This window comes from Tachypleus tridentatus, chromosome 10 (genome assembly GCF_004210375.1).
Source record: "Tachypleus tridentatus isolate NWPU-2018 chromosome 10, ASM421037v1, whole genome shotgun sequence".
In the NCBI taxonomy this organism is placed as follows: Eukaryota; Metazoa; Arthropoda; class Merostomata; order Xiphosura; family Limulidae; genus Tachypleus; species Tachypleus tridentatus.
Window position 1 is genome coordinate 153,148,684 of NC_134834.1, and position 27,717 is coordinate 153,176,400.

At 35.9% G+C, this 27,717-nt stretch overlaps 1 protein-coding gene across 2 annotated transcripts; it reads right to left on the reverse strand.

Annotated features, from left to right (window-relative positions):
• On the reverse strand, positions 1-26,871 carry LOC143230657 (tetratricopeptide repeat protein 7B-like). 2 transcript variants are annotated; one of them, XM_076464555.1, is made up of 4 exons: positions 26,561-26,871; positions 14,726-14,877; positions 14,075-14,243; positions 1-311 (listed from the first exon to the last, which is right to left on the reverse strand). In XM_076464555.1, exons 1-4 carry the CDS (start codon positions 26,691-26,693, stop codon positions 22-24), a joined length of 744 nt encoding a protein of 247 aa, XP_076320670.1. In that variant the 5' UTR covers positions 26,694-26,871; the 3' UTR covers positions 1-21. The 2 variants fall into 2 exon arrangements, with proteins under 2 accessions (XP_076320670.1, XP_076320671.1); XM_076464556.1 differs by having other exon boundaries at positions 3-311; positions 26,570-26,866.
• Positions 26,872-27,717: the final 846 nt, after the last annotated feature.

The window sequence follows — 27,717 nt, forward strand, 5'->3', positions numbered from 1 at the left end:
TCAAGAAAAACAACTTGTTACTTACCCACTTCTTATCAAGAAAATGGGAGCTCTTTGGAGAGCTGTCTCTAAAATATATCCAACTCTATATTCTGTGTTTGGAGGCAAAGGTGATCCAGAGCCTGACGTGGTGGCACCTGAAGACAACTGAGGAAGTGAGCCTCCACTGTGACCCTGGGTACGTTCAATCTCCTGAAGATAACGCAGAGCTAGTTCCCCAGCTTGTACCAAACAATTAATAATCTGTTCATCTCTTTCAGCAGCTTTGTTCTTGCTTGTGGTCTGAAGAGGAATCTTCTCCAGACAGAGCCCTTTGATAATAAAATCAGCAGGAACATTGCACATAAAATAAACCCAAAGTACATAATTTAAAATATGAATGACAAATGGAGGTACTCATCATTTGTTTGGGTTAAGACTTTAATAAAAAGTGTAGGTGGATGCTATGATAAGTAACACACAAGTCCTGACTTTCACAAAACTTACTTATAATACATATTATTCGAGTATTCATTATTAGCTCACCAAATCTTTTGTATAAAGTTTAGTATCTTAATATATATATGCTTAAAACATGATATACATTCTGCAATGGTTAGGGCAACTTTGTAGAAGTGTATTATGGGCTGAAGCTGCAAAGATCAAAGGTCTAAGTTGGAAATGAATATAAATTAAGAGGCAACTCTTTGTTTTTGTCACTGCTAGCACACTTTTAGTGATGTACTAAATATTTGTGAACAAACATTAAGGCATAATGATGCAGCTACATGTATGAATGCAGTTAATTTTAACTTACATCAGAGATAATACAAGTTCAATATGAACAGTAACGGGGCTGTATGGGTTGTGAATTCCTCATTAACATGCCCTTGTTCCAAACTATGATCTCAAAAAGATTAGTTAAGACTTGCTCGGAAACCTAGTAGTAGTTAGATAATGAACAGACAGACAAACAGATTTCTGTGCTTTACACATATGAAAGATTTTCTAAGAAACTGTCAAAAAATACTTGAATATACCCAGCAATGAATAAGGTTGATTATTTATCAACTAAACAGATTAAGATTACTTGAAATTTTAAGGAGACAAGAATGAAATGCAGCTAGAATATACAGGGTGGCCCATAAGTCCCTACCCATCCATATGTTATTAAGTTATATTCAATTACGCATGTATTATAAATTTGTTTCTTTATTTCAAAGAAATATAGCCAATGTAAGCCCATTTACACCTGAAAGGCGTATTGTGACAAAGTGCATGGGTATATGAGGGCAGAATATTGGTGACACCCTGGATACATAAGATATAAGGATGGGTAGGGACTTACGGGCCACCCTGTATACTTTACACCAAAGCTATAAATTTAGTTTGATTCTTATAGATATAAATAAGTAGAGCAAAATAATTACAGAAATAATGCATATCAATTTGTGTATATGCATTTAGTAAATGTATCACATGTTAATTTAGTTAGGGCAACTTAGACTTCAAGTAATAATATAATATTGTCTTTATTTTCCTCACAATTATCAGAGAATCCTAATCAAGATGCGATGGGATCTGAATAATCTAACAAGTCTTTCATCTGATTTTTTAAAGAAATAGTGAAGAAAATATTAAGAAGTTAATTATGCACTTTTAACTATAAAAAATTTACTCGACCTACCAGTAAATATTTGAACAACCCTGAGAATACAAATTGGTTATATCCATGATATCAAATACAAATAGCCCTAAAGTACAGCTTGATAAAAACTACAAAATACAAGCAGTTATTCCACGAATGAAAATATTCCAGAATCAATCTATGTTTTTACTTAGACTTCACAACTGGCCTATTGTATGCAGGTGAACCTCAGCAAAAAATGCCTATGTAAATTACAATACTGCTGTTCATAGTAAATAGTGTGACAATGAATTTCCTGTCACTTCACAAAATAAAGGCTTAAAACCAACAGAACAAATTCTTCATTCTGTAAGAAATGGGTAGAATAAACCATATCAGATGGCCACTACTGTTGCAAGTCAAATACAAAATGTTATCACACAACTTTCTTGGACATTGCATTTTTTGTTTCTAATAATTCTAGACTTGTACAATTCTTTAAGAGTGGGCCAAGTTGGGGTTAGAGATTACTCCCTGAAGTGGTATTTTTGTTACAGTTTAGGGTGCTCTTTTGACAGCTGGTTTATACAAAAGGTTGGTCACTGTTGTTTATCATAATTTTTGAATAAGGCCTTTTATCTGTCTACAATATTGAACAGCTTACTACCAAACCAGTGTATTAATGCAGAGAGTTCTTGCTCATACAGCCTAGATTTAAAAAAAAATGATGGTTTGTCTGTCCTCAACTGTTCCCAATAAAATCATATCAAATAATTATCTTCTAAAAATACCCTCATCCCTGTTCTTCTGTATTAGTGAGGTACAATTCCACAAACCCAGTTTCAGATTTTGTAAATGCTAAATAAAATGTTCAATTGTGTCTATGCTTTAAATATTGTAACAAGCAGAAACACTAAATACAAATGTCAATATCATATCCTTTGTTTCTTGTTTATTTATTTAAAAAATGGCATTATTTTGGAATGGGTGTCTACTTACTGGAAAGCTGTATAATTGTCAAGAAGAAAAAAAAGATTTGTACTTTGATTTATTAACTTGTTTGTAAACTCAGGAATTTTTAACAGCATCACAATTTTTTTTCATTTAAATTTATCACTTATTAAGCTACACACACACACACACACACACACACACATATATATATATATATATATATGTGACAAAATATTTGCTTTTATTGGTGGGCTTAAAACATGTTGAAGTGAGGCAAGTTTTCAATTTATTTTTACTAATAGTTAAGCCTGCAAGATAAGTTAAGACCTATACCTTGTGTGTGAAATCAAAAATACACTGTATTAATAGACATCTAAATATCACTAAATTGGGATAGTAAAAAATAATATTTACAATTACTCTAGTATGATTACATCTTTATTTACAATAAGCTGTTAATAAAATTTAACAAAATGCTCTTTACTGGTTCTATAAAGATTTCCAATAGCAGTATATACTGACATCTTGATTGTGCATATTGAATGCTTTAAGCTGCTGTCAAAGAGGAAATTCACACACCAGAGATCATCAGGTCAGTTGAGTATGCAACACACAGACCCTTGTTCAAGGTTATCTATCATTGTAACTCACGTCTTATAAATGACTAATATAGAAAGCATTTTGACAAGGCTTTGTGTTTTGAATTCCCATCCAACCTGAAGATCTCTGACATTAAGCAAAATGACTGGTTGATAGTGTAATGAATTCAAGATGATATAATGTTCTTTCAACTGGTAAACCTAATATACAGGATCATTAAAGTGAGATTTGTATATGAAAAAAAATTAGTCTTATTGTGGTGCAAAGGTTTTTTTGTACAATGAATATCATTTTATAATATACTTTACTAATGGTTGTTAGTTTTGTATATTATACTTTATTAATGGGTATTTGTAAACTATAAACATCTTTCTCTCACAATAAGACTCATTTTTTCAAATATTTCTTTATCCTTTTTCATTGGGAACTCCTTTAAATGCTTTTCTGCACATGTTACCTTAAAACTTTAATTAGACCTCCCTAATATCAATGTATGTGTATGGAATTAATATTATAATGTGCATTGGTAATCAAGTATTTTATTTTATTCATGTTTTAAGTCCTTTATTTCAAAATATACCTTTGAAAACTACTTAAAACTACACTTGTATTATAACAAGATCAATGGTATGTATCATAATTTATCTTTGATGAATTGCCAATTCATTATGTTATTGTACATTGTTAGGCCTGGCATAGCCAGATGGTTTGGGTGCTTAACTTGTAATCTGAGAGTCATGGGTTCAAATCCCAGTCACACCAAACATTCTCACCCTATCAGCTGTGGAGGCATTATTATGTGATGGTCAATCCCATAATTAATTGGTAGAAGAATAGCCCAAGAGTTGGTGGTGATGAGTAGCTGCCTTCCCTCTAGTATTACACTGCTAAATTATGGACAGCTAGTGCAGATAGTTTTCATTTAGCTTTGCAAGAAAGTGAAAACAAAGAAACAAATGTAGATTACACCTTATGATTTCAAATAGCCAAAAATATGAATTTAGAAATTTTATCAAATCTATGATATTTGCCAACAAGCCTGATTCACACAATTTTCTTTATTTCCTGACAATATTTGGAGATTGAAATGAAGGTTTTTTTTTTACTGGTACATGGCCATATATTCCATTCTCATTAAGTATTCTAGATACTGTACATCTGGACACTTTTCTGATATTTTATACATGGTCATTTATCTCATCTTTAAGCTCAGTGGCAGTCTTCCTTCTGTCCCAAAGATTGCATAAATGAAGACACTTAATGCCAGTATCATCCCATTTAGGTGTTCTGTCCTTTAATTTCCCACTTTCAAATTTACCTGTCTCAGTTTCATGGTCTATGGTGTACTTGACAGTGTTTGAGGATCATTTCAAGTCTAAGGCAATTTGTCTGAGAGTCCAACCAGCATCATGTTAAGCTTTTATACAGCTATTTTTCTGACTAATAGTTCTCTATGTTTTCTTCAGTCACAACATGACAACAACACTTAATATATAGTGTTAAAAACTGTTTGTTTGTTTTTCATTATTATTATTATAAACATTTATTTATGTAGTGCTATTAAACTGATTTTTTTCTAACACATACTGGTACTATACATTAGCTATTTAGTATACAGTTAAGATACTGTGTGGGATACCATGAGTTATTTCATGCTAAATTTGATTAGCATGTTCACTCAAGCAGAACTCTTACGACATGCCCTCGGTACAAGTTTATGGGAATTCTAGAGAATGATAAATGCTTTCATATTGGCTCATTCATTTGTTAACAGGAATCACTGAAGCATTAGTGTCTAAATTTACATTCTGTAATGGCATGGAAGAATTAGCCGTTAGCCCCATAAAATGGCAAAATATTATCTTCTCCAAACACTTTTGGACAGTATTGTACATCATGCTTTGCTTCTATTGTAAAGGCATAAGATATTTAAAGCTGATAAAAACTTTTGCATGCCTCCCAAGAAACTATAAGATGCCTCTGTTGATTCAGAGTTACCTCATATATTGTTGTACAAGTGAAATTTACAACTAGATTTTAACAATTTGCACAAGCCCCACAAGGAAGAGTTATTGGTTCTATATTACAGGCTTTTCTGGAAAAAATAACAAAATGGCATTTTGACTGCATACCTTGTGTACTGCTTGCTGTTGTTTTGTGTCTTATAGTGCAAAGCAAGTAGGCTATCTACACCAAACAACTGGTAAAAAATAACAGTAAAAGTATTATAAAGTGTAAAGGAAAATTAAGATTAAAAAAGTTGACACAATTTCAGATAAAAACTTAAATAGAATTAAATAGGCCAATGGCCCTTAAAATATTAAAAAAAAATTTGTAAGGTGGATAGTGTCACCATCATCAATGAGATAGTCTAATGTCAGGGGTAAACCCATGGTAAAAACTTGTTTAAAATGGTGCTATCACTCACAGTAATAATAATGTCACAACAGTAAAATGTGGGTGATTGTGACTTCAGTGTCACACAGAGCACACATTGGTGCATCAGTCCTAGATAAAATACGAGTTAAAAACTGTGACCATTGATTGATTGATTGATTTAGTGTTTTATGGCACAAAGCAGCGAGGCTATCTGTGCCAAACATCCGTTAAAAATGTAAAAATAAAGTAAATGTAGTAAAAGACATAAATGGAAATGAAGGTAAAACAAAAAAGTATAAAACCAATGTTGACACCTAGTCTACAATGTTAAGAGAGAAAGCAGAGTATAAAAAGTTGTAAAGTATTTACTCTAGCAAAATGGTAATGATCATAACCCGCCAGGAAGACTAACAGATAAGTTCAAGAACCACCGTCAGTCACCTGAAGTTGGTCTTTCCAGTCCTGGTTCCGGGTTATGTGTCATAGCAGCTATTATCAAAATGTAAAAGAATAGGAGTTTTAAAAGACATATAGCAAAATCATAATAATGAGTAACCAAATGTCCAGTAAAAAGATAAAAGTCAAGTAAATGGAGTAAAATTTGTAAAAGTAATTGAAGATAAAAGCAAAGCGGCAATTAAAACAGAAAATGGCGCAAAAACCAATGTTGACATCCAGTCAACAAAGTTGTAAAGGTCTACCTGTAGCAGAATGGTAATGATCATAACCCGCCAGGAAGACTAACAGGTAAGTATAAAAACCACCGTCAGTCACCTGAAGTTAGTCTTTCCAGTCCTGGTTCCGGGTTATGAGTCAATATGGCTAGTACTAAAAGGTATAGTAGTAAAAGTGTGAAATGATATGCAGCAAAAATATAATAACTCGCCAGGACGACTAACGAGTAGTTCAAACAGTAGCGTTAGTCACTTGAAGTTGGCCTTTCCAGTCCTGGTGTCGAGTTATTTAATGTTCTGGCCATTCTCCAATGTCAAATTGAATGAGAGAGATTAAAACTGTAAAAAAGGAACCATAATTGAAAAGGTGTAATAAATAAATATGCAACACTTAAATGAGATTAAAAGATTAATGGCCATTAAAAATTAAAAAGCGTTATCAAGGTGGACAGAGTCACCATTACCAATAACACTGTCCAATGTTACAGATTGACCCTGGGAAAAATATGTTTAAAATATTGCCATCGTTGAGAATTGTAGCGATGGCAAGAAAGTAAAACGTGGCTGATAGTGATTTGAGTGTTACACAAACTACACATTGGTGCATCAGTTCCAGATAAAAGAAAATGATGAGTTAAAAACTGTGACCAATGCATAGCCTAGTGAGAACAACTTCCTCCTTCGAACTTTACGGAAGCTAGATGGCCAAAGTCAATTTTGGGTTTGATTTGAAAAAGTTTATTGTTGCGTTGCTCACTCAAGTGGACTGCCAGCTGGCACGCAGCCGAGCCTTGAAGACAAGACCATAGTCCATGCATGCGGAATAGGCACAGGGGTGATGGTGCTGGAGCAGACAGATTTAGCTGCCATGTCTGCAAGCTCGTTCCCGCGAATACCAACATGGCCTGGTATCCAGAAAAACTGGATTGAAGTAGCTGTTAATGAGAAATGGGCCAGTCGGTTTTTAATATCAGCGAGAATAGGATGTGAGCCAACGTGTAGCAATTCCAAGGCAAGTATAGAACTAAGTGAATCAGTATAAATAATGCAGTTGGAGAACTGCTCAGCTGCAATATGATCCAGGGCAAGAGATATGGCATACAGTTCAGCAGTGAACACAGAAGCTGTAGAGGGGATTCTGCGCGCAACTACTGAACCACGGCAAACCATAGCAGAGCCCACTGAATTACCTGATTTGGAACCATCTGTATAAATGGGAACTGAATGATTGTTTGAAAGATATTCATTGAATAAAAGACGGTATTCCAATCTGGAGTATCTGCCTTTTTAGGTGACTCAAAGAAAAGTCACATTTGGGGGCTGTAATAAGCCATGGTGGGATGGGCGACCTGTGGAATCTGCAATGTTATCCAAGGACAGACCCAATTCATCCAATTGTGCCCGGATCACGAGGCCAAACGGAGCAATGACAGATCGTCTGTTCTGAAAAGTACTGCCCACCAAGGAAGGAAAACACATTACCAGGTGGGATGCTTTGGTAAGGAATGAAGTTTGAAGTATATTGTAAAGATAGTTGCAAAGCGGCAAAGGTGTAGAGAAGGTTCATGAGATTCAATGTATATACTTTGAACTGGAGAGGTGCGGAAAGCCCCAGTGCAGAGTCAAGTCCTTGGCGATGAATGGGGTCCAGCATCTTTAAGGCGATGGTCTGGCAGAGCCATAGACCATTGATCCATTGTCGAGTTTGATGGAATAAGAGCACGATGTACCTTTAACACTGAACAGTGATCTGCTCCCCAACTGGTAGTAGAGAGGGACGGAGGATGTTCAGTGCTCTTGTGCATTTGACCTGAAGCTGCTTTAAGTGTGGTATAAAGGTCAGTTTACGATCAAAGATAAGCCCCAAGAACTTGGTCTCCAGGACCACTGGCAGCAAAACTTCACCAATATGAAGTTCAGGATCAGGGTGAGTACCCGTCGATGGCGAAAGTGCATGCATACGGTTTTAGAGAGAGAGAAATTAAAGCCGTTCGCCAGAGTCCACTTCCATTACACAATTGAGGGCGGTTTGTAGTTGCAGCTCAATATATCTCATGTTTGACAACTGACATGAGATGTGAAAGTCGTCGACATACAGCCCATTCAAGCAGCGAGAGGGAGTTGTTCAGTGATGGCATTTATGTTTATACTGAAAAGTGTGACACTCAATACACAGCCTTGAGGGACTCCAAGTTCCTGTACAAAAGAACGGGAAAGTGTCAAACCCACACGAACTTGAAATCTCCTGTCTATTAAAAAAGTTTTAATTTTTAACCCAAACACCAGCATCAGGCACAATGTCCACAACACCCGGTGAGAACTTCCAACACTGGTACTTGGTTGACTCTAGCCCAAGTGGACCAGCCGATTGACCCAAGGGGCCACCCAAAGGCAGCCGTCTACAGGAATTTGAGGCCAAAGTGGTGTGTTAGGGTTGGACCCCTCAACCACCAGGATCCTCTCCTCCCCTTCACGGGTCGCCACGCACGGCAAACACGTGAGTGGATGTTTAGATCCCAGAGAAGGTAACCAGACAGAACAGAACCTTCCATGGGAGGTCCCCACACGTTACAGGAATCCACACGAGGGAAACTGTGACCAAAGCATAGCCTAGTAAGGACAACTTTCTCCCTCCAATTTTTATGGAAACAAGAGGGCCAGTAGAAAGTTTTATCTGGAAAAGCTCTTTATCACATTGTTCACTCCAAGTCTTCTGCCAACTGTCGCAGAGGTGAGCACTGAATGCAGGGCTGTAGTCAACGTATGAGATAGGCATGGTAGTGATAGCACCGGAGTATACTGAATTAGCTGCAGTGTCAGTGAGCTCATTCCCATGAATAATGTTGTGGCCTGGTATCCAGAAAAACTGGATAGAACTAGATGATAAATAGAAATGAGCCAGCCAGTTTTGAATATTAATAAGAACAGGGTGAGAACTAATGTGAAGCAATTTCAGGGCCAGAAGAGTGCAAAGAGAGTCAGTATAAATTGTACAATTCAAGTACTGCATAGTGTTATGTGATCGACGACAAGAGAAATGGCGTACAATTCGACAGTGAACACAGAAACTGCAGAGGTGATCAGGTGTGCAACCACCAAACTACAACAAACCATGGTAGAGCCCAAAGCGTCATCTGCTTTTGAACCATCTGTAAAATAGGAATGGAAGGATTGTTCAAAAGATGTTTGGCAATTAGAAAAAGGTATTTCTAATCAGGAGTATTTGCCTTCTTCAGATGATTCAAAGAAAGGTCACTATTGAGTACAGTAATAAGCCATGGTGGGAAGGATTGACCTGTGGAGACAGCAATGTCATACAAGGACAGATCCAATTTAGCCAGGTGCACATGAATATGAAGGCCAAAAGGTACAATGGCAGACCATCTATCATGAAAAGTATGTCACACTGAGGAAGGAAAACACAATTCCTGGTAGGATGCTGTGGTAAGGATCAAAATTTTGAAGCATACAATGAAGATGGTTTCAAATGGAAAAGGTGTAAAGAAAGTTCATTAGGCGTGGTGTACAAACTCTAGACTGGAGAAGTGCAGAAAGCAACAGATGGTGAACAGCATCCAACATGTTCAAAGACCAGAGACCTATAGTTCAGTTTTGATCAATTTAGGAGATGATAGATCTTTATCACAGAACACTTATATGCTCCCTAAAGAGGTGGAAGAAAGGACAGAGAGGATGTTCAATGCTCTTGTACACTTCATGCATAGCTAATTGATGTGTGAAATGAAAGTAGGGGACCAGAGGAAGCACAACTTTACCTAGACAGAGCACAGGAATGGGATGAATATTCTGTTGGTGGCAAACGTGCATGCAAATGGTTTTAGAGAAAGAAAAGGTAAAACTGTTTGTGGTGGTCCATTTCAGTAAATGACTGAGGGCAGGATTGTAGCTGCCACTCAATAAACCTTATGTTCAACAACTGAATGAGATGTGGAAGTTGTCAACACAGTCTGTCTGCAACTGTAAGGAGGGAGTTGTCTAGCAATGGCAATAATCTTTATTATGAAAAGTGTGACACTCAAGACATAGCCCTGATGAACTCCATGTAGTGGTCTATTAAAAAAAGTTTTGATAAAAAAGGGGAAATAGCCAGGTAGCCCACATGAATGGAGGTCTTGCAAAAAGACAGAAATTAGATATTCTCGCTTGAGAAAGGCTTCCCTGATTGAATAGCCCACAGTGGAATGTTGTCATTGAAACCCATACTTGGTGGGTGAGAGGAATGTTTGGTTCGAGGAACCAAACAAGAAGAGCATTAACCATCCTTTCCAAGATCTCACAAACAGCTCATCAAAGCAATTGGATGGTAGTTTGAAGGAATCTTGGGATCCTTCCTGGGCTTGTAAACAGGAAAGACAATAGTCTGGTGCCAAGCACCAGGAAAAGTATTCTCCTGCTAGATCCAGTAAGAAGCAACCAGAAAAGTAGCAAGAGAGTCAGGAAAAAGATGACAGTATCTTGTAGTAAATATCATCAGGTTCATCTGATACACTGCCAGACCAAAGAAGAGCAAGCTTGAATTCCACCTGTGTAAAGGGGAAATTATAGTCATTGGGGGGCAATTAGCCCAAAAGGAAAAAGAGGTGCTTGCTTTGCCTTAGTCCTAATGGCTAAGAAGGTGGGTGATAAAGCAGAAACGCTAGATGCACAAGAAAGCTTTGCCAAGAGTATTGGCAATTCTCTGGGCATCAGCAACTTCCTGACCATTGGAAAGCAAGATTGAAGTATACTGCCCACTGACCTTTCGAACCTTGTCCCATATGACTTTGGAACTGGTGGTAGAAGAGATACTAGTTGTGTACTTAATTCAAGATTCCTACTGACTTTGATGTTTCACCTGAAAAAAGTCATGCAGTTTAAAAGTGTCGGATACCAACAACAGGTATTCTAGACCTGTTTTTGAGCCTTCCATGCCACGTGGCAGGTAGGATTCCACCATGAACAGAGATACCGTGAAAAATGTGTAAAGGGTTTAGGAATCCACTGAACAGCTGTATGGACAATACAGTCAGTCACTCTTGCCATGCAGTCGTCTACTGATTGATTACAGATTATGGCAAGATCAAGTTCCAAGAGAGCAGTGAAAGAGGGCCAGTTGGCTTGGTCCAGCTTCTACCAGGCACGAGATTCAGATGGCATCGACCACAGCCAGTTTCTCTCAAAATGACAAGAAAATGGTCATTGCCCTGTGGGTCACTTTTAACCTTCCAAAAGGAAAGTGAAGTGGAGCATATACAGAGATCAATAGCAATAAAAGACTGACTACATGCATGACTATAAGCAGAAGAACCAATACTGAAGAGGGAAAAATTGTAATTTGAGAGTATACACTTTATGGAACTACCCCTCCCATCAATATCAATACCACTCTGGAGGGTATTATATCTGCTGAAATCTCCCAGGATTATGAAGGGAGAAAGTAACTTCAATGAGGACATCAAGGTCTGATTGGTTATAGGTCTCTCCAAATGACAGATATAGAGAACAAATAGTGATGGTACGACCCAAGGAAACACAGATTGCTACAGTCTCCTGAAGGTGCACAGAGTGGCAAATACAGGGTGGGCAAATGCTGATTAACCAGCAGTGCCAACCCTCCATACACTCATCCATCACACAACCTGTCATTTCTGTGCAAAGAAAACTGCTGAAAGATGACTGCATTGGTAGGTCTCAGAAATGTTTCCTGTATGGAGAAATACACAGAATGATATGAATCAATAAAATTCTTAATGCCATCTGTATTCGAAGGAAAACCCAAACAGTTCCACTGTATGAAAGTGGCCATTTTTATTTATGTGAATGAGAATTGGGCAAAAAGTCCTTCTGTTTTAGAAAACATTTTTTTCTTTATTGGAAGGAGGTCTTGCACTGGGTCAATTAGGCAGGTCTGTTTGTGGATGATTATTCCAGTGACTGATGGCATGAATAAATAATCATTTTGTATTTCAGGGCCAGAGAAAGAGATGGATCTGAGAGGACGTCCAAACCCAGAGCCAAAGGAAGTGGACTCAGGAAGTCATTGGAAGGACTGGCAAGTATGGAGATGGGAGTAGATGTAGAATTGTCACCTCTTGAACATGAATGGCAATAGATTCTTCATATGCTTTGAAAATAACAATGTTGAAAGCAAGAAGAGATGTGTTTGCAATTCCACTGCTGTAGTGGAACAGAGTGCATCAGCACGGCCAAGATGGAGCAAAGAACAATAACTCCCAAGCCACTGGGTAGGAGATATTGTTCAGTCTTCACTGTTGCATCTTTTTCTCCTCCAACCACTTATGGCAAGAACTAAAATAAGATGTGTGTAAACTATTACAATTAACACAATGTTGTTCCAGTTTGCACTTGTAAACATTGTGGTATATGCCATCACAATGAACACATGTTAAAGAACCATTACATGTTTTTGAGTGACCAAACTGCTGACACTAGAAACATCCAAAAGGGTTGGAAATATATGGCCATACCTTACAGTTCAGATAAACTGCTTTGACTGTGGCAGGCAGACATGGTGACATAAATGTTGAAATCAGAACATCAGTAGGAAGCATCATTCAGTTTTTGCAAGTAGAGATTTGGCTCCTTGCTGAAATACCTTGGCTGGAAAACCAAAGATCTCCAACTCAGAAATGTTCTTCAAGTTTCTCTCAACAATTACACCTCTTCAGGAATTCAGGATAGCATTGGAAGCAACCTCAATAGGTGTATTCTCCAGTGCTCTTTGAATTTAGGAAGAGTTTAATGTGTTGTGGTGAGAATGTTTCCACCAAGATATCTCCAGAGCATAACTTTCTTACTGACATGGGGAAGCCAGCAAGCCCCTCTAATCCCTTTTGAATAAAAAAGGGAAACATCTGCCATAAGGATTTCTTAGATAAGGAGTGCAAAATGAGAAATTTAGGTACAGAAACTGACTGCAATGGTGACTGTCGAACAAAGTCATCCATCTGTGGCCACTTACCATTTATTGTTTTTTATTCTTTTTTCTCTCCCACCCTTCATGAATAGGGGTACCCATAATAAAGTAAGAATATTTCAGTGTCCACTGTCCCCACCCACCATGAAGCCCTGTGAGGGGATGCACTGCAATGCCAAACAAAGACACTGAAGCAATGCCATGGTTTCTTGAGAACTATACCCAAACACCAGTATCAGACACAATGTCCACAACACCTGTTGAAAACATCCAACACTGTTACTTGGCTTACCCTAATCCAAGCAGACTAGCCAAATGACATAGACAGAGCCACCTCTTGGCCACACATCTACAGAAATTTGAGGCTAAAATGGTGTGTTAATGTTAGACCCTCAACTACCAGGATCATCTCCTCCCCTTCACTGGTTACCATGCACAGCAAACATATGGGTGAATGTTCAGATCCCAAAAGAGGTAAACTGAAATTACAGAACCTTCTCTAGGAGATCCCCTCACCACATACACGAATCCACCTCGAAGGGTACTGCTTGCCACTACCAACAGTCTTTCACTAAATGTCAGGGATAATCAAGTTTGGTTGGTAGCAATACAGAAAGCCTTAGTCAGAATGATACTTATATCAGTGATTCACAAGATAACAATAATTATGGTATATAATTTCAGTTGGGTGTGTTGCATGTCCAGTTCACTAACAATCTCTAGTATTCAGCAATACCTCATTGACAGTAGCATGGAACATATAAAGTTCAGCTGAGATGTTGTACTATGGTTATCAGAGATCTATACAGAGCTTCTAAAGAACAATTTGTTCAACTTTAGTAGTAACCTTATTATAATGCCACACAAACTGACAATCACCTGCATAATGCATAATGAATGATAAAAGATGAGAGATGTTTTTACCTTTTACAGCAAATGACTCTGCTACAATTTTGAGGTTTCGGTTAGATAACTGTTTTCGAGTCAATCCATCCAATCCTCCTTCTCCAATCTGGCTTACAGATTCTTCATATGAGCCTTGGGCATACAGAAGTTTAGCCAAAAGCAAGTGTGCATCAGTCACCAGGTTTAACTACAGTAAAATAGAAACTGAGTCAAAGTTGCAAGTGGTAGATATGACTTTTGATGTAATTGATCACAAATATTAAGTACATTAAAAAGAACTGGACACTGTATGAAGGCTTGACAGAGATTTTTCATTTACTTGAAAACCAATTCTGAAACAGAATAAGGTGATTAAATCCATCTACATAATTAAATTGTCTTTTTTTTTCTGTTTTCAACATAAAGTTCAGTTATGAATCTTTATATTATTCATTGCATTTTTTAATGGAATTGAGGTGTCAAAATAATCTCTCAGGATATTACAGCTAACACTTTTCTGTGAACATCTAAAACTGTGAAAATAAGTTTCACTGTATTTCAAAAACATAAAATGAAAACAGACACAGTTATAAATAATGTATTCTACCAGAATGAACAATCAGATAAGTTACAATGTTAGCCTACTTTTTTCACTTTATGATTAAGAGTAAAAGTTAGTGCATTACTCACATTTCTTCCCTGATCCCCAATACAAGACTGCAAATAACGCTTTGAATCTGTTAAACCAGTCCTTGCCTTAGGAATATTTTGTTCATTTGGTGCATATTGCTCCAAGTGTTGCTCAAGTTTGCTTTCACCAATAAGAAAATTTACAAGAGTCTCTGAAAGAATGAAATCTCAGAGAAATAAATTGTATATGTGTAATAGAATAACATACAAATTAACCATAGTAGTACAGTATTTAATATCAACTATAGGTAAACTGAAAAAAATGTCAGATTATCTTTCAAAACTATTCAGACTGCTTTTGATGATTTTATTCTAAACAACATGCAAGACATGAGTTTCACACTCAAGATGTGGTTTATCACATCCTAATCTAGTACATATCTTATTGTCTCAAAGATTAAATAAATTTTCAACATTCCAGATCTTTGCTCTAAATCACACTGGACACCTCTGTTTGGTCATATTTTCTCTCTATACAAATTGTTCTAATGCAAAGAAATGTTTAATATACGAATTTTATAACTTTTGTAATTGATAAAACAATAAGCAATTACAAAACCTTAAACTGCTTACAGGAACTTAGCAGCTCACCCTTATCACGAACACCAAAACAAGAGCACAAATTATCAATTCACGCCAAAAAATGTTAATACAAATTTGTTTTCTTTGCAATGTATTTTTTCTTCACATCTAAAAATCAGAATGAAATAAATCACTTACAAAAATAAATTACAATATTAATCTTAAATATATAAACAATGAAAGTGAACAACAGGTAAAAAAGATATTTTACTGTAAAAACTACACAAAAAAGGATGATTTTTAATGTAAATTTTAAGCATTTTCATTTGTAGTTCATATTTAAAAGTTATTCTTTGCAGTTATTTATAAATGTCAAAATCAAAATGTGCCAGTAGAGTGGATGCTATTAACCAACTATATGACTTTTTAATATAAGGAAGACTAGGAAACATTTGGCTCCTTGAAAGCTATTTCTGCAGCTTGCACATTAACTCTTCAAAAAAAAATGAAAGCTTAAACCCACCCTGAACTTCTCAATGAACAATTCATTTCTTCTTTGAATATTTGTAAGGTGCTAGCTTCAATATTACCAATTATAAATCATTTCATAAGCTAATGATGCAACTAAAAAAGTAAAACTGTCTTAATTAGAACCTAAATTATCATTTTGAAATTGACAGAAGTGCTTGTCATCCTATTGTCTTCACAATATACCATAAAACAATCAGTACCCTTTTATTTATATTGATCCACCAAATATTCTTGTAAACTTCAACAATATAAAAAGAAAAATAAATTATGAGATCTTATCTTAATTCCTATAAGGTAACCCTTCCACTACCATAATCATCCTAGCAGCCTTCAACTAAACCCTTCAAGGAAAGAATATTCTTGGTTAAAGTAGAAGACAGTTCAGTGACACAAGATAACTTTGCTCACCCTGTTTAAGATTGAAAATTCACATCAACACACATGCTTTCTTGGAATAAAATATCAAAACTCAGGGTCAGTGCCCACTCTATTTCAGATTCCAGCTTGGTATATAAAATCAGTAACAAATCATTAATAAAATTAAAGTTAAGAACAAAAAATATTAATTACAAATGTATTGTCTGTTCTGTAAAACATTAAGAGTTTAATATGTTTATTAGTAGTCCCTCCTGTTAGCAAATTCATTTGTAGGATCCTTTTAGTCATGGTCACTCATGTTTATAATGTTATAATTTTCCTACACAGAAAATAAACTTCCATTAGATACTCACCTCCCATCACACAAGTTTTTTTTTCATTTGTGCTGCCCTGTATGTGCCCAGTTTCTTTTTTTTTTCACACACCATCAGACTTAACATTCTCAACTACCCCTCTGTATTTAACCCCATTCAGCTGTGTTGTAGCATGCAAAAGTATGTGACAATACTCTACCAATAGGAGTGCAACACTCATTTGGTGCAGCTCTCTCTCCCTGGATTATTAAGACACCAAGATCAAAACACTGGAATTTAGGAGAAAGGGTGTGAAGTTGTGTGAAGAGGTAAATATCTATCGAATACATTTTCTATATTGGAAAAATACAACTTCTGATACAACTGATGCCTCACCTCTCACAGGACAGGATAGCTAGAATACCACATTAATTTGGTGGAGGAACTGGCATAAAAAAAAGGACACGAGAATTAGGCATGCCCCAGGACACATTCAACTGTAGTTCGGCAATCAATTTCAAATACTGGAATTGGGAAAAGAACACCCCATCTCTGGTAGAAGGAGGTTCCTCAACTACTTCCATTCAAACTCTAAGTGGGTGGTCAATTCCAGTCCAAAACCAGAGAATGGGCCACTCCCAAAAGTAGGAAGTCATAGATCAACTGAAACCAGATATGACCCTGATGTAAAATGACATGAGCACATTAGGCTGTAAATGGGAGACCAACTCTATACAAAACCAACAAAACCTGAAAAAGGATCATCTGGCCCAAGACAGAAGTATTTTCTCTACCATTCACTTCAGACTCAAAAATCTGAAGGGAAGGAGAAGATCCATTCTTTGAACCCAAGCCCTTATGTATGCATAACCAACAAGATCAACACCTGTCTCCCCAAAGGAACTGACATCTGGATGACTGTAGGAAGGTGGAATGCAATGTGGAAGATTGAACTAATCCAAAACCATGTGGCATTAGTAATGTATCATCCAGTCCACAGGGTAAAGAGGGTTTCAGCCACTGAAATGTAAGGATTTATGTTGGCTGGTCCAGCTCTAATCCAACACCACATCATCCAGGAACCAACATCCAGATATAAATAAGATAAGGGGACAGGGTCCCAACCAGAGGCATAAACTGCATTATGGCATAACATCTCCAGTCCATAACAAAATGAAGACAGATATTCCACTTCTGGTTTGTAAAGGGAGAAATACTGTACCCTATCTAAACTGACAGAACACTACCACCCTATTCTCAACTGTGTAGTATTGAGCATGCTCAAGAGGGAGCTTCTGTGGTCCACTGCCCCAATGTCTAGGATCTAGTACACAATAGTGAATCCCATACTCTACTGGAAAAGATGGGAAATGCATTATATAGTCTGGAGGGACACAACACTAGAGAAAATGCAATGGGTGTCTACAGAACTCAGTATTTAAAAGCTGGCCCATTCCTGGCTTATTCAACTCCAGAAGTGGTTGGGATGGGTAGAAATCCCTTTTTGCTTTGCTCATGCTACTTCACAAGAGTACAGTTCACGATGGACATGTTTATGACACAAAACACTGCAAGGAAGAAACAACAAGTGTTCTTGTGGAACATCTTGTCTTGATGATGGGCAGTAATGACCCAAACTGGCCATGCAGTGTATATTTAAAAACATAATATACCTGAACAGACAACACTGCCACAGAGTGGGATTTAACAAGAAGCAATAGAAATATTGATAAATCCAGTGAACTTACTCACTTATACACTTAGAGCTGCACAACAGTGCAAACCCAACCTGTAAGGATATTCAGGAAAAGGTCTCTGGACACTGGAAAAGATCTGGATGAGAATAGAAATATACATGAGAAATGGAGAGTAGGGATATGGGGTGAATGCTAAATTACCCTAATACGTTGTAGAGGTTACGGTAATGAAGGCCTAGGAGTGCAGAGGATGCATGATACATTGATGGAGAGTACATCTGATTCTCAATGTCCAGAGGCTAAAAGGAGGAGGAAATAGCTTTGAGGAAAGGTGGTACACAAAACAGTCCACCAAAGGATGATGGGCCAGAGAACATTCAAACTATGTTCAGATTCTAATCTGGTTGAGGAAAGAGGGCACAAAACATATAAAAGGAAAAAAAAAAAAAAAGATGACAGAAGAAGAAATATGGCAAAATTCAGTAAAAAGAAAGAGAGAGGGAAATGCTGCCCAGTTAACCGCAATGGTCAACAGAGAAAATCACTGTTTAACAGCCATGTGAAGAAGTCCAAAAGATAAAGAGATAGTTGGTTGAAAAAAAAAGAGACAATGACAAAGTGACTAATGGTAAAAAACAAAACAATATTTGCACTGATCTATGGATATTGAAGAAGGATGAACAAACAGGAAATATGGAACACAAGCCATATGGAAAGACCAGTCCTTCTTGCAAGGGACCAGACAAAAGCCAAGTGTGAAGCCAGAATGTGAGAATGGGCAGATGAAACACAGATACATGTGATTAATGAAAGAGAGATGGGAAAGAAGAGAGAGGTAATAATGGGAACAGTTGTATAGGTTATAATAATGGTAACCAAGATTGAGCAGGCCAGGACTCAACATGGAGTGTTTTGAATGACAAATAAGACTAAGAAGTAGATGGATGGAAGAACAGGAATAAATATAATGGTCCTTCTTATACTTACTGAGAGCATCTACTGTCAATGCTGAAGAAAGTGGAACTGGTGACCAAATGGTGTTCCAATGAATGGCAAACTCATTCAAGTGGGGTGAACCAAACTGAGACATTAGCCACTAGAAGACTTATGGATTGAGAGAATACTCTCAGGATGAGATAAGCAATGCATGAAAAGATTGAGAGCACCCAGAATAGGACAAGTCTGCAAGAGAACATAATGGCTATGAGCCCAAAACAGAAAATCCAAATGTTAGAAAACAAAGGGACTAAAATCGGATGTCCCTTTGCCAAGTGATGCAAGAGACCATGGTTGAGTTACTGGAATGGATCATGACCAACTTTCCCTTCAGAATGGGAAGAAAATGATCCGAAGGAGGTTTTAGAGATTATGCAAATAATAATTGAGATTTTCAGGATGAAGAATAGTTTTCTTAATTATAATGTGATTATCACTTGCACTCATACTAGTATCAAAACAGACTATTTTCACAAATGGGAAGGAAATGATCCAAAGCTCAATAAACAGTCAAATGCTTCAGAAGATTGATCTGAAGCTTGAGCTTGACCAGTGATGCGAGATTTCTCATGAATCCCTAAATGCTCCCCAACATATTAGAGCAGCATTTGTAGAAAGGGTGTAAATCTGGTCTGCTAGATGGAAAAGAAGCTCCAATCATGCTGTTGTTTCTGTTTAGCAACCAAACAAAACCAAGAAGGAAGGGAGGAAGATTGACAGGGGAATCCAGGAGATTCCTGATAAGGTCCCACTGATTGTGTTATGCCCAATGAACCCTTTTGTGGGCTCAACCCAGGTGAATAAGAACTTCAAAGGATGTCCAAGTCCCTGAAGGTAGAAGAAACTCCCACACAGGTAGAGTAGAAGAGGATGGATTGTGCTTTCACAATTGCCAGCTCCATAGACTGTAGTTAACCCTTTCTTAATGGGTCAAAGGTCATGTCATCATGTTTGTTGATTTGCATTCAAAAATGTTATTGAACTACAGTTTTATGAATTTTTGTCAATACGTTTGGATTGTATAATTGTAGGTAACTCAAAGTTTAATGTTATATATGTGTTAATTTCTTGATTTAAAAAGGGAATATTAAAAGAATATGCCTAAATATAGATTTTAGTGAGTCATGTGGTATGTTGAATACAGCACTGTTTAAAATTAAATGTTTGTGATGTCAAAATACTAAGTGTATAGTTTAATAAAAATTAGGAACTCAAATTACTAATATTATCAAGCTAGAATATCAAATAAGAACCTCATTTTTATTTTGTTGAGATATGACTTGTACTGAATCAAACACAGTGGCCCTTTTCAACACTTTCAATTTTTTAAAATAGTTCCTTGTATACACTTACAACAGAATATGACATGCTTACAATGGTCCATTTGTGGTTTTCTTATCCATTTTAATCTGTGAAAAGGTTACCACATTATTTTGAACCAGGACTTCATGATGGTAGGTTGTGTCTTTAGTTGCTCAAAGTTTCATATTTTCTTAAATCTAAATACATCTTAGTTACTAAGCTTAATAAATTATAGTGGAATTCTAAGGTATAAGTATAGTTATTCATGATTTTTTGGTTATTCAAATATATATACATCAACACCTCCTCAAGAAAAATGTTTGTTTTTTTTCATATTCTCCGCTTCTGAAATTTTAAAAGGCTTAGCAACCTATGTTCAGGAGCAACCAAATTCAGAGGATGCTCTTGGCAAGAAGAGATAAGTGTTTGCTTTGCTTCTAGATTTATTGTTCTATATTTTAAGACAAATTAGTTTAATAATTTATTTCTAAATAGCAATAGAGTGGGTGTGTGTGTAATGTACAATAGTTGAGAAATATGTATATTACAAAATACTAGTCTACTAAAACATAGCCATGATAGAGAAGAAAAAGTAATCAGTGATGTCGAGAAAACCCACATGTAGAGAAAATATATAGGGCTCATTTGTGTTGAGAAAATTTTTTATGTAGAGGGAGTGAACAACGTGAACCTGATGATGACGAAGAAGGTCAAAATGTTGTTCACTCCTCTCGTAAAAAATTTTCTCAACCCAAATGAGCCGTTTTATATATATTTTAGGAAAAACAAAAGCTCAGTTTTATGTTACTGGATATGTAACATGAGTGCATGTGCATTGCACCAATGCAAGTTACGTAATATGTAATGTTAGGAAGGTATGATTGCAAGGTCAATATGATAAAAATACTAAATATATAGAGTTATAAGATGTAACATCAGTGCATGTGCACTGCATCAGTGAAAGTTATGTAATATGTAATGTCAGGAAGATATGACTGGAAGGTCAGTATAATAAGAAATAATAAATACATAGAATTACAAGAATTAAGCTAGTCAGACTAAACTATTTGTATTTTGTGTTATAATATGTAGTCATTTTCACATTAAAAGCTTAATTTATATTTATATATATATTTTTTATGATGGTTCTGAGGTCAGTCAAGTGACAGACCACATACAGTTAGAGCACAGAAAATAAAATATAAAATATTACTCAAAACAAACATTTGAAATGCATTTAAAAGGTTTTAGAGATTATGCAAATAATATTTGAGATTTTCAGGATGAAGAATAGTTTTCTTAAGCATAACATGATTATCACTTTGCACTCAGACTAGTATAAAAAAACAGACTATTTTCACAAACAAATGTTTAGTGAAAATATTTCATCAAAAAAAACTGATTTTTTTGTACAAAAAAATTGTAATCTTCACTAAAAGTACATCAAATTTTGTGAAAATACATGTTATCAAATGTTACAGTTCACATACTTAATGTGTGTAAATGTGTAGACAAAATTCATGTAAGTTATACCAAGCCTGGAGCAAAAGGATTAAAGGAGATAAGATTGAGTGTGACTGAGGTAAGATTTGAAAATGACCCCATGATGAACATGATATTGCGTCAAGTTCAGGACAGAGTTCTCTAATTTGGTTAGCCAACCACCAACACAGTTCTTAAAAAAGAAACTGGTGGAACAAGGGAACAAGAAGTCAGTCGTTCATGTAATGATAAAAATATAGTCTTTGAAAGCTGAGCAACTTGGTGAAACCTTTGATCACCAAAAACAATTGAAAGGGGCTGAGGACAGCTCAAATGGAAGGGCTCTAAATTGGTAGACCTTGTCCTTGTGAACAATCCAAAGTAACCAACAGGATGCAGAGGATATGGGGATAAGGAGCTATGCATTAAACTCATCAATCTTTACCACCCACAAACCTGGAGTACACACCCATCAGAGAGATAGGAACAACTTCGTGGTAAATCAAGGAAGGTCTATGTAGTGGTTCAGATACGAAATGATCAGCTGCCAGTACCCAGTCCTCCTGGGAATGACAAAAAAACAGAGATAGAACCCTCAAAAGGATTGGAACACAGGCTTGTTAGTACCTATGGAAAGAAGGTCTGGAGCTGCCTTGGAAAGTTGCTGGCTGGATATGGGATTCTGAGAAGGAAGAAAGGCAACTGGGAAAGGAGATAACAGAGAGGGTATGTGAAAATAGAGAGTCCTTCTGGTGAGACTTGTAGAATACAAGTATCTGTAGTAAAGGTTTTCCATACATGGACTAAGTTATACAGCTGACTCCTACAAGTTCTATACTAACCAGATAGTCACTGATACCACTGGCAGTATATGGGTCAGTGATGAACATGTGCCTTTGACACTCAAGCAGAAGGGATAAGACAGGGCATAGATACAGGAACAAAAGAGGATTGAAACAGGCAAATAACAATGGAGAACAGAAAAGAATGAAAATGAGCTGACTCCACAAAGACCAAGGTATATCCCCAAAAACAAACTGAGGCAAAAAGAGTACCATGTGTAAATCTCTTAATGACAATCTCACCAATGTCAGAAGGGCATCCCATCCCAAAATATCCCAACAAGTGTGAATAGACAGGGCTGAGTAAGATAAATGTGTCAACATAAATAATGACAAAAAACAAAAATCCCTCAGTGGAACAAATAATAGTCTTGAATAAAAGGTGAATGGAAGAGAAATAGTGTATGAATGAAGTTAAGGTTAATGAAAAGCAAAACTGTGCCTGGGAGAAATGAACTGAGGTGTCAGGTAACAAGTGATGGGACAAGTCATGCAACACTGGATATCAGGGTAAAAAAACCTTATCTTAACTAGTCCAAAACAAACCTGAAAAAGGTCTAGAAGAATAAAACACAACTGAAAAAACTGCACAGCAAAGGAAGGAGGAGATATTAGACTGTCCAAGTCTTTATTTCCCCTTTCAAGCATCTCCAAAGTAAGGAAGAACTTGCAGAGGATCAGCAGAGCCCAAAACATGAGTAACTCCATTTCTAGTGAACAAGAGCCAAAACCTCCTTTGCCAGTATCATTGCAACCTATGCCACAGCAACAGGTAGTTGAGTCATAGCAGTGGTAGCATTTGAAGTTATTGTGATAATAAGCTGCAAATACATCACTGATTTTGAGAGGATAAATGCATCAAGATGAAAAATCTTGGTTTAAAAAAATGGGATCTTAAAAAGAATTACAGCATTTCACAAAAACAAATTCAACTCATACTGAACTGCTTTTAACTAACTGAAGTTGAACATATAAATTCAAACACTTAAGTACAAAAAGTAACACAATTTCACAAAATTTGAAAACAAAGTGTGGAGAGCACATCTAAGTACCTGAGTGCCAAATTAGGAAATGATGTTAGACTCTATAATCAAGGAGTAGACAGCTGTACCAGGAATGTGCATCAAGCTCCTACCAGTGGAGAGTTGTCGCATACTTTGGCATGCTACAGTGCAGCTAAACCACATTACAAACAAATACATGGAGGTACGTGAAAGCACCAAGATTAGTGGCAAGCTAAAAAAAAAATAAAAAAAAATTGAGCATAGAGATAGGAGTATTAATCGAGAAACGCTATTATGTTTAAAGAGGTATGATATCAGAAATGCAGATTTTATGAGTAGGGGCATATTCCAATGCTAAGTTGCTGTACATATCCGTCACTCTTTTTGTTGGTAATAGTTACAAGTTTAAGCTCTTACCTATCTGTTCATTTATTTATTTATTGTTGAAAGTAAATGGAACTAGTACTTTCCTTCTGATTTTGCCATTAACTGTTTGAGGGAATTAGATTTATAACAGATTACACACCTACGTATTTAGACATGCAAGACTGTTCAATCATTTCAAAGCAAGAATTATGTTATCATAATTTACTAGTAATTTTGTGAGCATCAGTATTTGTTTATTCCACCCTGCAGAAATCCTGCTCACTTTATGGATTTATTCATTTAAGAAACTCATACATAAAGGTTGTAACTACTTTGCAAACTATGGATGGATCTCCACCATAATTGTTAGACGTACATTGGGTACACATAGAAATATACATAAATTTTCATTTTTACGTTTTGCTGTTTTTATGGGGAATTTTTACCACTACCCCACTCCCTGTTAATGGGTCTTCCTCAATTTGACATGAAGATTTTTTGCATCCATGTAGATATTTAGTTTTTATGGATATTTTTGCACTTTTTCCATCTGCATGTCCTAAGATAATTTTTCATTAATCATGAATTTAGATAACTATTGTCCAAGGAACTGGTACTCCAGCTAGTTAATAATAAGTTAAAGGCAAAACCTTTTCTAGAAAGAACTATGTGATAATTCATGTAGTGAATGTTTCATAATATTGCATTGTAACAGAATTTTTTTTCTTGTTTAATATGACCATAGCAAAATTCCACAATAGTGAACAAAAGTTGATCAAATTATGTTATCAGAGAGGAAACTACCTCTTTTGACTTGTATCTGATATGTTTATAAATAAATTCTAAGATTCTTTTAGCTTTATTTAGGATGATAGAGCACTGCTTCAACAGCTCATAACTTTACCACCATACCAAAATCTTTTTCTTCATTTGTATCGAAAGTGTAAATAAGACAACAAGAGCCCAAATACATTAAACAACTTTTTTGTAACTATAATTAAAGGCTACAGACAAATTATTTGTCCAATTTAACACCTGACCAAAGACATTCTGTTATACTTCAAAATTCTCAATCCAGCAAAAAAATAACCAGGAATTTAATGCCATTATCAATCTGTTAATATAACAATTATGCCCTTAGCGACATGATCAAATAAAAACAAAAAAAATCCAAATAGTGACCACTAATAAAACCTCCTTGAATCATAGTGTATGTTAATAAATTTGATATAAATTATATAATGTTCAATTTCTTACTTTCAAAAGAAAATTTAAAAAAAAATCTCAATCTTCACTTATCTGTATTACAAAACACGTCTGTGCTCCAAATTCCTCCTTTTATCTTTCATGATATAGTTTCCACAATGTTAAACAAATTGAAAACAAATTATAAACACAACACAATAACATAAAATTTGAGACCTTTACCTTCTTGATTTTTAAGGTACCAAATTTCTTAAACCCATCCCATTTCTGTTCTTCAAGATAAACACCAATTTACAATCAATAACTGTGTTCATAATGAAGACAAACAACAGGTTCTACTTCACATAAATCTTGTGCATCTCTTAAAATCCTAATAAAACAATGTTATAGTTCCTTAGGCCTTATTGATTTTGAATATTTCAATCTTTGTTCTTCCACCAAGTGATTAATACCTACATTACTGGGATACTGCTGACAACAGTTTTTTATGTGTGTGCATCTGTGCATTCACTTCTAACATTTAACATCACACTTTGGATTAAAATGATACTTATTTTACATAAGTGAATTGTTTGTTTTGTTTTGAATTTTCATGCAAAGCTACTCAAGGGCTATCTATGCTAGCTGTCTGTAATTTAGCAGTGTAAGACTAGAGGAATGACAGCTAGTCCTCAACATCCACTGCCAACTCTTGGGCTACTCTTTTACCAATAAATAGTGTGATTAACTGTCACATTATAATGCCCCAATGGCTGAAAGGGTGAGTGTGTTTGGTGTGATGGGGGAATAGAACCCGCAACCCTCAGGTTACGAGTCGAGCGCCTAAACCCACCTGACCATGCCAGGCCCATAAGTGAATTGATTGTGTAGTACTGTATACTTTAAAAGGGTTATTGTTATTATTAAGGCATTATAAAATACACTACTACTAGTTTAATGTGATTGTACTGGTACAAGCATTACTCACAGAATACTAAATTTAACAATTACCAACTTAATTAATCACGTATACATTTTACACAAAAATTGCATAAACCCGTAGTTCATCTTACACTAATTCTGTACTGATTTTTTGGTCATTTCCAGACTGCGATGGTTGTAACGTTGTCCTGTACTTTATTTTAATTAAAGTTTTAATACCCAAACCAGGCGTCTTAGGAAGACAAACTTTTGGTTTACAAACAAAAACATCAAAAAACAGATTAAAATAACCGACCATTCTTACCAAATCCAGTTGTTCGTTGAGAAAGCTGATCAGCTAATTCCAAGACCTTTTTCCAATTAGATTCTTCGCGATGTCTGTCTATCTCAATTTCAAGGCGTCCAGCAGCCTTCGGTTTATACGCCATTGCTACAACTACTAGATCTCCTGGTAAAAGATAATGTTGCTAGACATTTCTTTTAAAATTCCCCTACCGGTTTATTAAAATCCTTCATTTTCACCACATTTGAGAAATTTTCCAAAATGAACGAGTGATGTATTGAATTTAACTACATCAGGCTACGTGCTGTGTCCACCGTTGGAATAGAACCTCGTATTTTAGCGCTGTAAGCTCATAAATTTATCGCTATTCCACTGGAAGACATGTAAATGTGAATAAAATGTACTAATTCCATTTTGTACAGACTATTAGTAAAAAATGTAAAAAAATCTATGTAAAAATGTACATAGATCTAAAATATGAGTCAGTTAATAAAATTTATGATGCAAAATTGTTGGATACATTTACAAAATTTTAGACACATAGTGACCAACAGAAACTTCAAGGCAAAAAGAAACATTTTTGACATAAAAAAAGCGTTTCACAAGAAAACTTTCTAAAATTTACAACATAAATTACAATTCAAGTACAATAATAAAGTAATCTGAGGGTCGCGAGTTCGCATCCCCGTCGCGCCAAACATGCTCGTCCTTTCAGTCGTGGGGGCGTTATAATGCACGGTCAATCCCATTATTCGTTGGTAAAAGAGTAGCCCAAGAGTTGGGGGTGGGTGGTGATAACTAGCTGCCTTCCCTCTAGTCTTACACTACTAAATTAGGGACGGCTAGCACAGATAGCCCTCGAGTAGCTTTGTGCGAAATACAAAAACAAACAAACAAACAAAAATAAATTGTTATAATTTTAAAAGTACAAACTAAATATCATGTAGGAGTGTGTGCCTAATTTATTTTAATTTTACGAACAAAACAAACAGGAGTGATACAATATCACCCATGCGATCCTGACAGAGTTAATATATTCTAATGTGAAACTTGTTGTTGAAACTAGAGTCTTTTATAACCTAAAGATGTCCTAAGAAAAACGAAACGTTGTTATGTGCTTTATTTTAATTAAAGGTCTAATACCTATGCCAGCCTTCTTGAGAATACAT

Coding starts and splice junctions, on each gene's coding strand:
- LOC143230657 (XM_076464555.1), bottom strand. CDS start 26,693: ATGGCGTATAAACCGAAGGCTGCTGGACGCCTTGAAATTGAGATAGAC. Junction 14,244..14,725: donor TTGGGGATCAGGGAAGAAAT/GTGAGTAATGCA, acceptor ATTTTACTGTAG/TTAAACCTGGTGACTGATGC. Junction 312..14,074: donor AGAGTCATTTGCTGTAAAAG/GTAAAAACATCT, acceptor TTATTATCAAAG/GGCTCTGTCTGGAGAAGATT.